This window comes from Gopherus flavomarginatus, chromosome 13 (genome assembly GCF_025201925.1).
Source record: "Gopherus flavomarginatus isolate rGopFla2 chromosome 13, rGopFla2.mat.asm, whole genome shotgun sequence".
In the NCBI taxonomy this organism is placed as follows: domain Eukaryota; kingdom Metazoa; phylum Chordata; order Testudines; family Testudinidae; genus Gopherus; species Gopherus flavomarginatus.
Genome location: NC_066629.1, coordinates 16040420 through 16058112, shown reverse-complemented (window position 1 = coordinate 16058112; position 17693 = coordinate 16040420). Strand labels below are relative to the sequence as shown.

General features: G+C 41.6%; 1 protein-coding gene across 1 annotated transcript; it reads right to left on the bottom strand.

Moving 5' to 3' along the window:
• Window positions 1-7297: 7297 nt before the first annotated feature.
• Window positions 7298-12465, bottom strand: LOC127033676 (transmembrane protein 45B-like). Its single transcript, XM_050921770.1, has 5 exons — window positions 12258-12465; window positions 11657-11869; window positions 10133-10317; window positions 8464-8609; window positions 7298-7649 (listed from the first exon to the last, which is right to left on the bottom strand). Exons 1-5 carry the CDS (start codon window positions 12439-12441, stop codon window positions 7520-7522), a joined length of 858 nt encoding a protein of 285 aa, XP_050777727.1. The 5' UTR covers window positions 12442-12465; the 3' UTR covers window positions 7298-7519.
• Window positions 12466-17693: the final 5228 nt, after the last annotated feature.

Genomic DNA, 17693 nt, shown 5'->3' with positions numbered 1-17693 from the left:
TCCTTCCATTTTCAACAACTTGCTCAGGTCAGTGAGCCAAACTGTATCATTTGTTGCCCCTTTTAAACTCACAAATCTATGTTTAATTACCCAAATTTTATTCAGTCAGTTAAGATTTAGCTTTTATGAGAGAAACTGTTTGTCAATTTGTCCAAAAGATTGTAATTTAAAATAAACTTGTGCGTGAGGAGTAAGGACATCCAACAGGAGGCAGCCATTTTGTCAGTTACCATGAGACACGCTCACACCTTTTTACTTTTTTCCTTTTTTGTAATAATTATTATAAAACACTCAAGGTTACGTTGTGAAACCATCCATAAGTTACACTCATCACATTTCCATCGCTGCATCCCTATTAGTGAGAAAAAGGGATAGACCCAGCTATTTGCCTGAAGAATGTTCCTCAGACTCCATTTATGGCAAGGTAAGGGGGGTGGGGGCTGAGAGCTCCAGCGGGCTGCGCAGCATCCTTACACACTGCCCTGAGCAGCATAGTAAGGGGGCCAAGCTGCGGCCGGGAGAAGGGGATGGATAAGGGGCAGGGAGTGGTTGGAGGGGGCAGAGGTTCTGGGGGAGCGGTCAGGCGATGGGGAATGGAGGGGTTGGGTAGGCATCGGAGTTCCGGGAGTCTGTTGGGGTGGTGGTGGAGGATGGGGTCGGGGCAGTCAGGGGACAGGGAGCAGGGCAAATTGGGTACGGGGTGAGGTCCTGGGGGGCAGTTGGGGGAGGTCTCAGGAGGGAGTGGTCAGGGGAAGGTCGATGGATTGCAGATTCTGAGGGGGGCAGGATGTGCTGGGGGTCGGATGGGGAGGCACAGCCTTCCCTACCCAGCTCCCAATACAATTTTGCAAAACTGATGTGCAGGGCCGGCTTAGAAAGTGCGGGGCCTGATTTTGATGGGGACCTGGCAGGGACGACTAAATAAATAAATACATACATACATACACACATACAACGTAAAAAAACACGTGGGGCTCCAAGTCTTCGGCGGCACTTCAGTGGCGGATCCTTCACTTGCTCTGGGTCTTCGGTGGCACTGAAGAACCCACCGCTGAAGTGCCGCCGAAGACCCGGAGTGAGTGAAGGACCCGCTGCCAAAGTGCTGCCAAAGACCTGGTAGGGAACTGGTTAAGATTTTGGCAGCTTATCACTGGGTACACCAACTCATCTAGATATTTGCCTAGTTTTACAAAAGGCTACATAAAAAGCACTAGTGAAGTCAGTACAAACTAAAATGTACTATAATGATTTGTTTATATTGCTCTATATACTGAATTGTAAGTAGTTTATATTCCAATTGATTTATTTTATAATTATATGGTAAAAATGAAGAAGTCAACAATTTTTCATTAATAATGTCCTGTGTCATGTCTGTATTTTTATGTTTGATTTTGTAAGCAAGTAGATTTTAAGTGAAGTGAAACTTGGGGTATGCAAGACAAATCAAATTCCTGAAAGAGGTACAATAGTCTGGAAAGATTGAGAGCCACTGGATTAAACAACAGTGATTTGTACAACACTGATTCCTTGAACACCCATGAATCTAGCATTCCCTGGTGCCTGAGTGACAGGTCTGCTCCCAATGAGAACTATTTGCATTGTTAATCATTTCAGTGCATTTGTTTGTATAGCACCTATTCGTTTAGAGTGCAATAACGTAAAATACCAGCTGTGCCCTTTTGCTTGCTGAGCAATGGCAATAGCAAAAAATAAGCTGTGTCAAAAGTTCAAATACCTGTCCACTCTTCAGGACTGAATTGAGGGCAACATAAGGAAATGCTAAAAGGGACTTGCTCTATGGCTAATATTTATCTTTGTAGATTTTTAACAGTCACAGTTCAGTAGTGCCAGTCATAACACAAACCCTCTGATTCATGAATACTATCACAAAAAATTGCGATTTCTGTTGAATCATATTATTCAGTGTGAAGTATTCAGGAATCCACTGTGTATTTGTGATGCATTCACAAACTCCCAAGTTTCATAAATTTTAACAGGAATGAGTATTTGTCTGCAAAATTAATCCCCTTAAATGTATTAGTTACTTTCAGCTAATTGTTATTGATTATTTTCTTGTTTAAAAAGCTTCAGTCATCAAGTCAGGGAGCAGAAACAAAACCATGTGACCTAGAAAACCAACCACAGAATAGCAAATAGCCAAAACAAATCACAGCCTGAAAATTAATCTTCCAAACTACTCAGTGAATACTTATGAAAAAACAATTTGATTTAAAAAATAATTCTGACAGATAATTTCAATGTTTATTTAAAGCATTTTTATTTAAATGTTCTCAAAATTTTGTGTTGTAAGCTTTTAAAAAAATTATTTTTAGCAGTTAAATTTTCACAGTTGTGGGAAATATTATGCCAGACAATGAGTGGGGAGGTCAGACAATTTAACAGTAGACATTGAGATTCAAAATGTTAAAGCTTTATAACCATTAAAACACAAGCTATTAACATCACGTTGTCAAAAATATATAAAATAAATGTCCTTAAATCAAACTCTAATCAGTTTTCAAGCAGTATTTTTCTTAGTTTGCCTCTGTAAATTTCAATCATTATTGATTGATGGGAAAAAGCAATTCTGTTTGTGTGGTTGGGACGGCATGAAATCAACTTTTACTGATGAATATCTAATCCTTCCAAGTCTAAATATATTCAGACAGGAGAGGCTCAGTGTTATGTTTTGGCATACACACAGAGAATTCGATTTAAAACAGCCCAATCATACTCTTCCTGCAAGGTTGCAACATAACACCACTTTATTTTCTAGAATTCAGAACAACATGCAAGAATCTAAAAACAGAGGGAAAGAAAAACAGGCTGCTCCCTTCTGCAGGGAGGCACAACTCACCTCACCTTGCTTTAAGTGAGCTCTTTTCAAACTGACTCCTCTGTTACGCTTCCCTATAGAATCTTCTACCCTGCAAGCAGGACCTAAAACACCCCTCACTGCTGATCCTCTTACAGTGATAGCTTGCAATTCCAGCACAGTCCTCAATATACCACACCGAGTTTATGAATTATTCATTAACCAGGGATTGGATCCTGCCAAGTGCTGAGTCCTCTGGCTGCATCCAATGAAACATTTAGGCATGTGACCAACTTTCAGAATATTCCATTGACTTTAATCGGATTACTCTCATGTGCTTAAAGTTGAGCACGTGCTTAAATGTTGAACTGGTCCAAGCCACTGACCTCAGCACCTTGCAGTACTGAGTCTCAAAAGAGGGGCTTAAATTCATGCTGAATACTGGCCAAAATTTTCCACACATAGATGCTTCAAGTTAGACACTGAATTGCATATTTATACAGCCAAGTGGCCTAATATGTCAAGATGCAGCAAGAGATGCTACAAATGCATCTGAAAGCCCCAAAATCAGATACCTCTTAAACAGCAGCACCAATATCAGGAGTAGAGAGAGGCCAAAAAAATAAAAAAATAAAAAAAAATAATTCGGTGCGTACTTAATTTGCCAAAATGCATTTTTCAGGGCACCAAAATTATCTGTGAATTTAGGTCAAATTTGGCAAATAGTTTTGTTTGGAAAAAAAACCTGGAAAAAAGAAAAACAGTCTCCAGTTTTTAAAATGACTTTTAAATGAAATGGCATTTTGAATTTACATTCAAAACATTTCATTTGACCAAACAATTTTTGTTTGTGTTTTCTCCCTTTGGCAAGAAAACTAAAAACCTTCACTTTCAGTTAGAAACTAAATAGTACTTTTTTCAGCTCAGCAACTGAACAAAAAAATAATCAATCTTTCCACTCATCTTAGTCGGGAGTAAGGAGAAGATTTTCAGTGACAGAAAGTGCATTGATATTTCTACTAGAAAAGATGGGAAAAGAAGCTGAGATGCTTGTAGACATCAAAGCTACCTTGCAGCAGTAAATGTAGGCCAGAGGGATCTGAAATAGGGATGGGGGATCTTCTGAGACAGGCTTGAGCAATGGCTAAATATAGAGAGCAAGGCTAACAGAGGAGGGAACTGTTTCTTGACCATAACATTAGAATCAGTGGTTTCTGTATGAGGAACTGCCAGAGCGCAGATTTGTCCATCTCTGTTCAAGGTTAACATGACTTTTTGTACAATTTATTTGTACAAATAAAATCACACTAGAAGACACACCTGAGTCTGTCTCACTAACATAAGAACAGCCCTACCGGGTCAGACCAAAGGTCCATCTAGCCCAGTATCTGTCTACCGACAGTGGCCAATGCCAGGTGCCCCAGAGGGAGTGAAGCTAACAGGCAATGATCACGTGATCTCTCTCCTGCCATCCATCTCCATCCTCTGATGAACAGCGGCTAGGGACACCATTTTTTACCCTTCCTGGCTAATAGCCATTTATGGACTTAGCCACCATGATTTTATCACTAGTTTCTCTTTCAAGAGGAAGCTACCCACATCAAAGTCCCCACGTTTTCTACTACTTGGCAAAGGGGCAGCATTGGTCTGCGGACCCTTTTCCTCTCAGCTCTATGGTTCAGTATGAATGTAAAGAATATGCCATCTACAATCAATTTTTTAAACATCAGTGAGGAAAAAAAGCATGGATGCATGCATGTTCTAAAAGGTTTTAATAGAAATAATAAGAGAGAGAAGGTGTTACCACATCTTGAGACTATGCTTATGCTAGAAAAAATATCATCACTCATCTCTTATATAATAAAATAAAAATAAATATTTGCCAGCTCTTACCTTGCATTTTTTTACCTGTAGATCTCAAAGCACTTTATAAAGTACTTCAGTATCATTATCCTTATTTTACAGATTGGGAAACTGAGGCACAAAAAGGTGAAGAGACTTGCTCAAGCTCAGAACCATGGCTGAGCTAGGAATAGAATCCAGGTCCCAATTTCTAGTCCAGTGCTTTATCTACCAGGTTACACCCACTGATGCATTAGTATAAAGTGTTTACTGAAAAAAACACACACACACACACACACACACACACACACACACACACACACACACACACACACACACACACACACACACAATATCCTTTTAAAATTCCTCAGGATCTTTAGGAAAGAACCATCAGCTGGGACCCATCATCCTCCCTTTTCATCTGATCCACTGAGGATAGCAGAGTAAATGCATATCTGACTTCATTTTTCCAGTTTCAATCTCTTTGTCTCCAATGTTTCTCTTCCACTTCTTAAGGCAGCTGCAATAGACATGCACCGATACAGATGCAATTAAAAAGAACCTAACAACTCTGATATGTTAACCTCCTGCATGCATAAGTAGTTTTTGGAGGTTCAGCATATTTGTTAGAGGATACCAAAAAAGGGGCTCTTGGCCTTCATTTTCCCCAAAATGAACATAGTATAAAAGCTTTGACTTTTAGTTAAACCACTTCAGTGAAGAATGTCTTGCCAGGTAGTTATGCTTGTATGCAGATAGTCATGCTGCTGAGACCAACCTGGCATGTACCCAGCATTTCATTGGTTTGACTGGATGACCTAGAGAAGACAACAACTGGGATGTACGCTTTTGGCAGCAGTAAATTGGTTAAATATTTCAACGCTATTCCCTGCTCTTCTTGCAAGTTTTGTATCTTCTGGCCTGCTTTTTCAGATTGCCCTCAAACTTTCAATAAGCAGCTACCAGTCAAATAATGTCCAAGTCTACATATTTTATTGCCTTGCATCAAGCAAAGATATGGAACTGCAGGGGTCTGCTGTCCTGTGCATCTTAAAGCTATTGGCACCAATAGGAGTTTTGTCGACACATCAAAGTTAAACCTCTCACTGTATCGGTCTAATGGAATTTAGAGAGCTTTGTACCTATTGTGGCTCACTGACAAATCCTGGCTAGTTTCTGTAATATATGTACATCCAACTATTCTCCCCCGGCCTAGCCTCATCACATACCAGTAAACAATGGTGTAATTTGTGGCAATGAGGAGGAGAATACCCACACAGTGCCAGCTGAAGCACATGGTAATGAACACGATGTTTCCATGGTCAGTCCGGTACCAGGCTGGCCCTCCCCAAGGTCGGTACAGCAGAAACCCAATTTGACTAGAAAGAAGTGATATCTTCCAGAGAGGGAAGCAGGTCAACTCATCTAACAAACTCATGTGTTGAGAGACCCTGGGGCTTTGCATCACTTTGTCCAGTTGTGGTGGATGGAGAGGCATGCCTTCAGGGAAGGGGAGTAGAACATACATAGCTTGCATTGCCGAGTTTCACTCTTTTCTGTGCTATGACTTCAAGAGGCTTGTGCCATGCATGGTAAGCAGGTCAGGAGCAATTTTGTGATCTACTGTGTTGAAAGCTGCAGAAAGGTCTCGTAGTAGGAACATGGAGATACTGCCTGTATCCATAGCCACAAGGAGGGATGCATGCCTCTAACAAATCTCCCCACCCCCAATACATTAATTAGCAGTCTGGACAGGCTGGTGGATAAGCACCTTCTAAATGAATCTCTGTTTGTGCAATGCTCGGGCACAATGGCCATGTTACCTTCTTTCTTGGTTCCTTTTTCTCTTCTCTCTGTTCGCACTTGAAAGCATACAGAATCATGGAAAGCAGAGGTAGAAGAGGCCTACCTAGCCCCAGCACATCTAGTTCGTGTCCCCGAGCTTGTGCAAGACTGAGCCCAATAGACAATTTTCACTGATTCCTCCAGCATGAGTTGCACTTCTTTTTTGGATGGAAACCTCCATCACTTCCTTTGGGAGACTATTCCATAGCAAGAGCTTCCAGCCGGGAAATTTCTGCTGATATTTAGAGTGGCAGGGTGTGGGGACAAGTGGTGAGCTAAATTTCAGAAATGTTTAGAATGGAAAAAATAATTTTGTACACAGGTTTTTTTCCTTCTTGGTGCATTAGCTCAAGAGATGTGTGTAAACTTGTCTTTTTAAAATACTATTTTTATTTGTAGACACATGTACTTGAAAATTATATAATTAAATTATACTGTACACAAAAATAATGAAATATATTGTATTAACACATAAAAGAGAATGATGACCTTTCTGTATATCTCTCAGTACTCTACCTGTAACCCAGAGGTTTTGCTCAAACCCATTTCAGAGTAGTTCATGAAATGCCAGTCTAGGGTTTCCAACTCTACAGTTCAATGCTAAATCTCAATTAAATTTGGAAACTAGATTAGCTGAAGGAGCTGCAAATAGCTTAGCCAACCGCGTAGATATGAGACTCCAAATGCCAACTTGCTCATGTAGTGTAGTTGTAACATTTGAATGTCTACACCCAATATGTACAGTATTACTTTAAAAAAAATAACTTAAAAAGGAAAAAAAAATCAGCACACTTTTCAGCTCTAAAGAGTATAAGGGAATCTGCAGCAATGGGGGGCTGGGGAAAGAAAATTCTTACACCTTAATTCTGTACATATTGCACAATGAGACATTGTGCACACTTTCCTCCCACCTTAGATACTCCATTATAAAGTCTCTACTTTATTTTAAATGGCAAATAAAAATCTCATCTTAAGAGGACAATCCTCAGGAAAACAGAGAAATCAGTCAAGTCCTCACTTGTCATCCATCCCATCCTCTGGGAGGAGGACAGGTTCAGGGCTTTGGTTGGTTTTCCGAAAACAAAACCCACAGTCGAGTTCAACATCAATATTTCCAAAGTTTGCCTGATATGCCTTTCTGTACCTGCATAAAAAAGGGAAAATAAAAATATGAATGTGCACGGTGGCCTGATGATAAAACACTGATCTAACTTAGTAACTGATTATGGCAACAAGCCTGTCTCCTAGTGGCTTTACACAAATTCAAATGGTCTGGGAACCCTGCTATCTTTGTTGCACCAAAAACTGTTCAACTCTATGTAACATGGGATCCTTCACGGTCATTTGTCATATAAGAACATTTAATGTAGACATATGCTTTTAGTCTGGTTATGTTAACCTGGTATATTCAACTAGTCAGACTGTTTGTTCCCTAAAAGCCCACTGCTACCTGTTTCAGAGTAGCAGCCGTGTTAGTCTGTATCCGCAAAAATAACAGGAGTACTTGCGGCACCTTAGAGACTAACAAATTTATTTCAGCATGAGCTTTCGTGAGCTACAGCTCACTTCTTCGGATGCATAGAATGGAACACCTATCTGTGTTAACAATGAGAGAATCAATTAAATATTTTCAAGCAACAACAGTAATTAAGTGATTATGGAAGCACCTGCCATAAAAACAGGTTGTTACCCATAGAACAGCAGCAGCTTTAGGGGCTCATTTGTTTTGATTCTCTCCTACACTTGACACATACATGTCACTCCCATTGGTACTAATCTGAATTCTGTGCACACAGCAAAATGTGAACAGGTTGCTCAGCATAGCACTGCAGTGCTGTTGAAGTAGCTCTAATTATTGCACAAACTATCTGCCACTGACAAATGATGACTAGTTACTGTCAAGTAGACACAAATTGTTGTCTAGTCCTGGCATGCCACTGCCCAGCCCCACCACATACCAATAAGAAAAAACAGAGTTGGCTGCTGTGACGAGAAGAGCAGCTGCGTAATGCCAGAAGAAACACATGGTGAGGAAATTGAAGTTTCCACGGTCAGTCTGGTCCCAGCCTGGCCCTCCCCATGGTGGGGACAGCACAAACCCAATCTGGTTAGAAGAAGAAAAGATTAACCATTTTACAGCGAAAGATAGGTATCAGCCCCTCTAGCTCTCTGCACTTTTTAATTATTATACCAGCCTTAGCATTTAGTTGAGAAATGGACAAATCCACCCATTGACTAGAAGAAGAATGCTCTGGGCTCACTATCAAACCACTGCCCTCATCAATTCCCCCTGCTTGCAACAACCTCTTGGCTTGACAAACTTTTTAAACAGGGGGATTTGTTAATGATACATCAGTCTCTATTAACCCTTCGGACGCCAGGAATGAATAGGCTCACCTTGACAATTCTGAACAGAAGGACTGACATGGGGCAAACCTCTACCTAGTCTATTCCTTCTGCTCTCCCCTTCCCCAAACCCTTCTCCTGAGCACTAGAATTTGTCTACTCCAAGGTGCTGGACACAAGGAGATTAGAGAGATTTCCTAGACAAGAAATATTATATAGAGTGGTTAAAACAAAGGCTTTGGAGTCAGGCAACATGATTCTGTCTCTGACTCACTAACAAACAAAGCCTTTAAAGGCAGGTGAATGCTACGCCTATTTGACAGGTAGAGAAACTGAGGCAATGAACAGCAAAGTGGCTTTCCTGAGCTTGTACAGGGCATCCCAAACAGAGCTGGTGAGGAACCCTGGGCTCCCGACCTTCCGTCTGGTGGCCTGTCCACTGGAAAAATTAATGCAGGTCTTACAACTCATGGGTTTTTGATGTGGCCTGAGGTACAAATACTGTACTACATTGCCAACTTTCACAATTATATTGCAAGTCTCACAGTATTTGGTGAGTTTTCCACTCCTGATTTTGGGAGGCCCAATTCAAGATTTTGTAATATTTGGAGTGGTCAATATTGCATATATAGTCAAGTCTCCATACAGTAGCTGCAGTGCAAGACAAGAGCATGAAACCTATGGCTTATACGGTGAAATATTCAGGCCAATTTACAGATCCATAGATTAAATCCTTTTTGACAGTGACTTAAATACCTTAAAGAAGTTTTTATTGGTCTTACCACATCCTTTCCCCATAAAGTGAAACTGGGTGAGCAACATACCATTATGCTACAACAGCTGCTTAGTAGTACAAACACAGATAGACGTTCCTTCCCAAAGTAGGAGCTAAATGATTTAAGGACCCAAAGGGAAAAATTCACCCATAGTGTAAATCCACTGAAGGCAAAAGAAAATTTGGCCCAATGTGTCATTACCAGATTATCTGGAAGAATGAACAGCTATATAGTTACATGGTATTTACTAAGAAATACCTGGCAAGATCACCAAAAATTAAAGGATACTAACCATTGGTCTGTAATGAGTAATGTTAGCTCTTTGGGGCAGGGGCTGTCTTTTTGTTCTGCATTGGTACAGCACTTAACAGAACTAGGTCCTGCTCCATGATTGGGGCTCCTAGGTGCCATCACAATACAAACAATAACAGCACTGCCTTCTCTTCTTCCCTTGTCCCCATCAAACCTATAGTTCAGCTGAAAGGATCAGATCAGAACAACTGACCTGCCAGAACCAAGATCCCTGGAGGATGAAGAAACTGGTTCTGAAGAACTCCAGGATGGTGTGATCCCGCAGGAACACTTCCATCAGGGCGCAAAGGGCTCCACCAAATATAGCGATGAGCAGCAAGGAGTGGAGGTGCTGATCCAGAGCGGTATTATTGTAGTCATGGAAACAGAATAGGAAACCTGCCAAAAAAATGAAACTACATTACATAATTAAATTGTATCAAGACAACGAGTGAAGAGGATTAATCAGTGACCATAGGAAGTGTGGGTTGCATTTAATGGAATAGATACATACATTTTTTTCTGCTTTGTGCATGTGCAACTACCTGCCCATTAGGCAAAGATGGATATTAGAATTTTATGGGACAAATCAAGTGAGCGCTCCCCACTCTAATAATCTTCAGTCATGGGGAGCAGCAAGGAGGATAACACATTATACCCCATAGTAGCAAGCTTAAAAAAATTGCATCCAAGACTATCTGCTTCCTCCAGCAAGGCAGAGCTTAAAGTTTCTTTTGCCCTAGATTATCATGTCTGCCCTACAGGACATCAGACAGGTGTGCCTGCAGTACCCACTCCCACTCCAAAACAAGCAGCAGCAATAAGAATCAGTCCTCATCTTGGAGCATAACAATGAGCTTTATATTGAAATTTCTTCCCTGCCAAGGATCAAGCCAAGAAAAAAAAGCTCCATTTTGGTCCACCATAAGTCACCCCACAAGAAGGATCAGGTTAGGGTGACCAGATAGCAAGTGTGAAAAATCAGGACAGGGACTGGGGGGGTAATAGCAGCCTATATAAGAAAAAGACCCCAAAATCAGGACTGTCCCTATAAAATTGGGACATCTGGTCACCCTAGATCAAATCCTAAAAACACAACCAACCCCCTTCCCCATAATCACACAGGAGGATGGGAGAGGGGAAGGAGCTTCCTCTCCCTAAGCTACCACTGCCATCTAGTGGCTGTAAATTATGCATAGCCTCCAAATATCCAACTCATCACTGCAGGCAGTGCCCTACGCACACCTGTTTCCCATGCCTCCAGAGCTGGTTCTGCCTTTCTGGTTATTAAAGCAAGGTTTGGTCCCCCTCTTTAGTTGTCACATAGTGGACATATACTATTGCTGCCTTTGTTGCCACACAACATGGCCGAGTTGAGCTGTTGCACCACCAAAAACAAAAGGCCTTGGGACTGTTTCATTGCCCTGCTGGATGTGTGTAATTAGAACTGGGCAAGATGCTCACAACAAGAACACAAACCCTCACCAAACTGGCCAGGTTTAATTGCGGGTTCAAACGTTGGGCCACGTGCATTGAGAGCTTCAATTGAGGCTCTGAGACTTTTCACATGAACCTGGGGACCAGCCACAGTTTCATATTCAACCCTATCAAAATGTGACCCAGCGACTGGTGAAGCAGTTTATTAGATGTCTAGCTATGTTCTCTCAACCAACTTTCTGTCATTTGAAAGTTCTGTCAGCCAAATTGTTCAGCCCTTTTATCATTATTTACTACTCACCTTCAGTGAACATAGCCACAGACAGCAAGAGGCGATCCAGTCCCAGAGACAGCTTGAGCGGGGAATAGGAGAGAACATCCACAATGCCTGAGAGGCCATAAAAGAGGTACATGGTGGTGTACTGCCAGTTAGTCAGCTTCTCCCAGCTGTAGGTCCCTCCACTGTAGAGACCCATGTGGGGGCCATCGGGGACGAATTGCTCAGCCAGCATCCCTAGACAGTAGAGGTAAATACAGATCATGTTTTTTCCTTCTAAATGAGGATAGGAAGCAGAATATCCTCCAGGCTGGAGAGAATGAGAAGTCCCAATGGAGTTTGTTTAGGATCATTCATTGGAGACACTTCTTGGTATGCAATTCATAAAGCACGCTTGTAGGGTGGTGTAGGCTTTGCCTGGTTGTTTTTGAGGATGTTGTAAGATTTCTATATAAAATGCTAAAATTAACGCCACTAAGGCGTCTGAAAACAGAACCATCCATTTTCTGCCATGGGGTAAGTCCACAGAGTCTCTGATGAGAGAATACTCGCAGCAGGATGATGGCAGGTTTTTCATGGGCCATTGGGTTGCTGGGGAAAGTAGTGACTAATAATCCATCCTTACCTGCTACAGCCAAGAAAGCTTTGGCTGCCCCTTCGAGGATATCCAGTTTCTTGATCCAGCGGCTTGCCTGATTGTCTGCATTCAGCTTCCGGCTCAGGTATTTCAATGGGTATTTCACAGACCACCCAAGCCCAAAGACCAGGAAAAAAGTGCCTCTAAGGGCATTGCCTTTGAAGCTTGACATCACTGATCCAACTTGCTGGGTACCTGGACCTGAAAGGATAAAAAACAATGTTCAAAGTCGCCCTGTCATTGATCACCCTGACAACAGGATGAATCAGAGGAGCCTTGCCTCTCTAAACGCAGTGCCTTGGAGTTTACAATGTTGTCACACCAAGGCACTTGACTTCCAGTGAAATCCCAAAGCATGTCTCTGTCCTTATAACAACAGAGTGGTAATCAACAGCAATTGGAAAAGAAATACAGAAAGAGCCATGGTGCCACTGGAGGAGAAGGAGGAAGGATTTGCATAATAACTAGAGTGCCCATGGCAGGGGCTTTTTAATGCTATGGGAATCATAGAATTGGAAGAGGCTTCTAGAGGTCATCTAGTCCAGTCATCTGCACTTGTGGCAGGACTAATTATCTAGACCATTCCATTGCTATTATCTTACAGAAGAGCATGGCAGCTAGATGCTTTTTAATGGGAAGGTAGCAAAGTTATTGCTGGCAAAAAGCAAGTAGGTAAGATTTTTAGGAACATTAACTCCCTTCAAGCAAAGTAATTAATAGGGTGTGAGTCAGGCCAACAAGGTTGGATGTGATTTCTTAATTGCTCCAGAGAACTGTGGCTTCATTAAAACTTGAATACTGAACAACTGAGATAAACAAATGAGATTCCTATAAAGTTAAGGTGACCAGACATCCCAGGTTTTGGGGAACAGCCTAGCGTCCCAGGTACAAAAATGCAAGGGTCACAGAGCACGTATGGCAAATGTAACAATGACTACATTGGCATGTTCATGCATGATTCTCACATCATACACGTGAGATGCATTGACACCAGAGTTAGAGATTGAATCTTCAGAGACAAGGAGACAGTTAATGTCTGAGGGCATTGTTTTCTGCGCTGGAATCAGAGAAAGGCTAGGAGGCTGGAACCGATTGAAATTTAAAAAAAAAAAAAATGAAAACAGAAGACATTGAGATCCAATGAGCATTTCTGGCCATGCTCTGGGAAACTGTATACTTTGAGGAATATTAACTGACAGTCAAGATCTAGCAAGAGGTCCAAGAAGCAAGTGCAGCGAGCACAGGAATGCATAAAGAGTTATCATTCAAATGCTTGCTACAATTTGCATGCTGGGCTTTAAATAAATATTCTCTGAAGACAGCCTCATTTCCTCTTAGTACCTTCCTGATACTTAAACCTTTCTTTTGCCTTTTTGTACCCTTCCATTGTTTTTCTTCATGCATTCTTCTGTGTCATTCTTGCACTGGGAAACACAACCCCTTTTGTGCCACACAAACCTTCCTCTCTTTCATCAGATCCTCAACACTATCCTTCCACTAAGATTAATAATAATCCATCAAAAAGAGAGACAAACATGGTACTCTAATGATATTTAACTTTTCCTGTGTATATCATATGTTAGTGTCCAGTTTATATTGTGAACCCCTTGGGGCAGTGATCATCATTATGGAACGTTTGTAGAGTCCTGAGCACATAGGCTGTCAGAATCTAGATAGACAAAACCTTGGCACATTTTTTAAGTCCTCCCATGCTAGGGAGTAGTTAGGTGTGCAATTCAAAATTAGGATAGGGTGTGGTATAGACAGGTGCTGGAGATGAGGGATCAGGATGTCTTTACAAAACCTCAAAAGGTTGGGGTTGTGTTTTGCAAAACCCAAGTCAGGATAGATTGGTTATGGCCTCATTTTCTCCAAGTAAAGTTGGTTCAATAAGTGTTCTGGTTTTGGCTCATCTTTACTCCTATTTGCTCAGATAAAAGCACTATCCTTTGTACCACCAGGGCCTACCTTTCATTCTTACTTAGGATGCCTATGTACAAGTTATGATGGGTCTCAGCTTAAAGTAACACTCAAAAAAGTCCCCATTGACATGACACAGGAATACCCATATATTTCTCATCATGGACAGACGTTAATCAATACTAGAACTTGGAAATCAATACTAGAACTAATTGTATTCTGTGGTCCAGCTGGCATAAATCATCATAGCTCCATTAACCCAAATGGAGCTGTGTTAATTTACGCCAGCTGATGATCTATCCCAGTAGACATATTTATCAGTAACCTGGCATACGGAGTGAATGGGGAGGGAGCAAAAGCTGCTGTGAAATATTTAGGTTGGCGAAGGATTGTGAAGCATGACAAAAATGAATTTTAAAACCTTAGTGGGCAGCCAGAATGGCAAAATAAAATTTAAAAAAGTAAGTGTGAATTAATGAACACCGAAAGGAACATTTTAAGCCACTCAGAATAGAATTATTATTATTGAAGAATGCCATGTCTTAATAACTCTGTGCACTGAATAATCTATGTATTGCCATAAGTGAACAAGATGTTTTGCAGAGAAATAGGAAGACAATGTCTCCATCTCAAAGAGCTTGCATTCCAAATTAGACAGGAAAGGGGAAAACATCCAGAAAAGGGAGGAGAAAAAAATTAATTGGTGTCAAGGGAAGACCGTATTTCCTTCTTGCAGGACATGTACACTGTAGGTGTTTGTTTTGCTTTTGTTGTGTCCACAAATATAATTAGGGGTCAGAGAGGAAATGGATTGCACCAGAGGGGAGATAAGTGGCAGAAGCTAAGACAAAGGAAGTGACTTTTAGAGAGGGAATCTGAAAGCAGAGAGTCTATTAAACACATTGTGTGTCATACATCAAATTATACGGTACGCTCTTTGAGGGCAGGAACTAGGTTTTATTTGCTGATTAACATACTTGGCATAATTTTGGGCACTGTACCGATAATAAAAACAACCTTTTCTGGACTCTGAACTCACCATTTTGACAGATAATAGTTTAGAGGCACACCAGTTGGAAAGACAGTTTTTTATTTGTTTTTTTTAAAAGAAGAATTACTGTTTGCACAGAGGTCAGACACTTTCAAATTACAAAAACAAATAAACACACTCTTTCAACCAGCCTCATGGCGCAATCTGTGAAACCTACTTCATCACATCTCCCGCTTTATCAGCTGTATAATTTAGATATAAATCCATGGGGAAAATGATGGCCTAAATTCTAAGCAAGTTGCAGTTTAGAAACAAACGCAGAGCAGTTACGAAGAATCAAAAACTCAGGTCACATTTTACAGAGAACTAATCTGCATTCCAATAGGCTGGGAATATGGCTGTGGTCAGAGGGTATCATTACCTGAGATTCCCTTCTCTCTGTTCTGGCAGGCTGCAATGCTTTTGAGATTTTGATGTCACTTGCCTGATAGTCAGATAAGACACCTGCATTATCGCCCTAAAGAACATTTCATAGTTGCATTGACTACTGTGTTCAGTCTCCCCTGATTCCCCATGTTCTGTTTTTTAGCTGTTCAGCTCCAATACCTGCTCTTTTTTATATGCCTTCTCCCCTATCTCAAATACCTCAGGACCTTTTTACGTAACAGAGATGGGTTCAGCTTAGTGCTTACTTCATAACAGGACACTGGTACAACCGTCTGTGCAGAGAAATGTGCTTTGTTGCATTTTAAATAAATCAGGGCTTTACAACCTCTTCCCCCAACAGGGAAGACAGGTGCCTGTCCAGGAGGAGAAGCGATAGAAGAGGCAATATGAAAAACAGTTATTTCTAGAGAGGAGTTTGAATCAATGCCCTAAGATCCAAGCAGCCCTGGACTTCATCTGAGGAAGGGGCCTGAAATACCAACAGTGTGTGGGAACGTGCCCAGCTGTGTTGATAAATACCAGCCTAAGCCACAAAGCCTTTTGGCCAAGCACTAGAGCTCGACAAAGTGGGCCCATTTAGTCATGAACATTCACAGGGCATTGCAAATCCCTTTTCAATTTGGCAAGGTTGACATCCCCTTTCCCAAGAACAGGGTTTAATTTGCATGGGAGAAGGGGACATGGCTGTTATTCCTGCGAATACCTGAATGTGCACGTACCCATGACTATTTGTGCCACAAGGGCCTTCTCTCTGCTTAGAAGGAGTCCAGTCAGCCAATCAGGGACACAGCAATACCATGTGATTTCTGGTGACCAATCACAGCACTTGTAAATAATTCACATACATTCATAAAAAACAAGTAAACAATCAGAGCCTGCTTGCAGATAATCTGCCAAAAGGAGAAAAGAGCTTGTCAGCTAGCTGGCTGCCATGCACGCACACCTGGAAGCATCTGCTTTCTGGCTGCTTGCTAGCTGACCTTGCCCAGTGGTTAGGATGCTGGACAGGATCCCTGAGGAAGGAGAGATCTTCAGCTCAGCATAGCCCTCCAACATCCTCCAAATCACCAATCACTTGAAGATCCTTTTCACTAAAGATCACAAAGCTTAAAAGCCAGGCAGTCCTCAAAAAGCGACTCTTTTTTGGGGGAAGAGGGGTTAACCATGGGAACTCAAAACACACCTCCCCAGCCTCTCTTCATCCAGGCCCCTTCCAACAGCATAAAACACATTCCCAGCTTGTTTCCCCTTGCATCTAGGTAACCCTTCCTTCCAGCTCCTTCGAGCTTAGAAAGCTCAGAAAGCCAGGTTCACACACAGATCATTCAGCATCTCCCCATGGAAGGGAGGAGGAATTTACCTGTGCTGGCTGCACTGCCTGTTTCCTTCCTGCTGCAGAGGTGAGGTGCACCTGTTCCCACTCACACTCCAGATGTGAGCAGCAGCAGTAAGGAGAAGTGAGATGAAAGTCCCAGATAAGGGGAGGAGTAGAGCAAGGAGGTGACTCTTAATCCAGATGCTCCACCCTAAACGTCTTCAAACCAGATCAGAAAAGGTCTGAGTCAACCAGTTTTCACAGTGATTGACACCTGTTTGCTGCTGTATTTCTTAAGGAAAATTAACCTTCTTCTAGGATTTCACCATGAAATTAAACAAACAAACCCAACAATAATTTTTATTCTTGTGATAACCAGGCTTACTCAGGTTACATCATGTTCACATTTTGATGACTGAAGAAAGCCTGGTCAGTATCCTGACTAGTCACATTTGTTTCAGTTCAATAGGATGGGAGAACTCAGTAAAGTTACAATTTGGAAGCTCGTAAAACCTTTCGGGCCTGAATTCTCAGTTACATTAATGCCCCATCACATGGCTTTGACAGCGTGAAGCAGGTGTAACTGCCAACGGGTTCAAGGGGGTGGGGGTAGGAGTTAATCTAACTGAGAATTCAGGCCATGGGTTTCATAAGTTGAAGCAGAGGACTTGTGAAATTCTCCTCCATCATAAACAAAACACTCATTCATTTCTATGAAGATTCAATTATAAAGACCTCTTTATCTATAAGC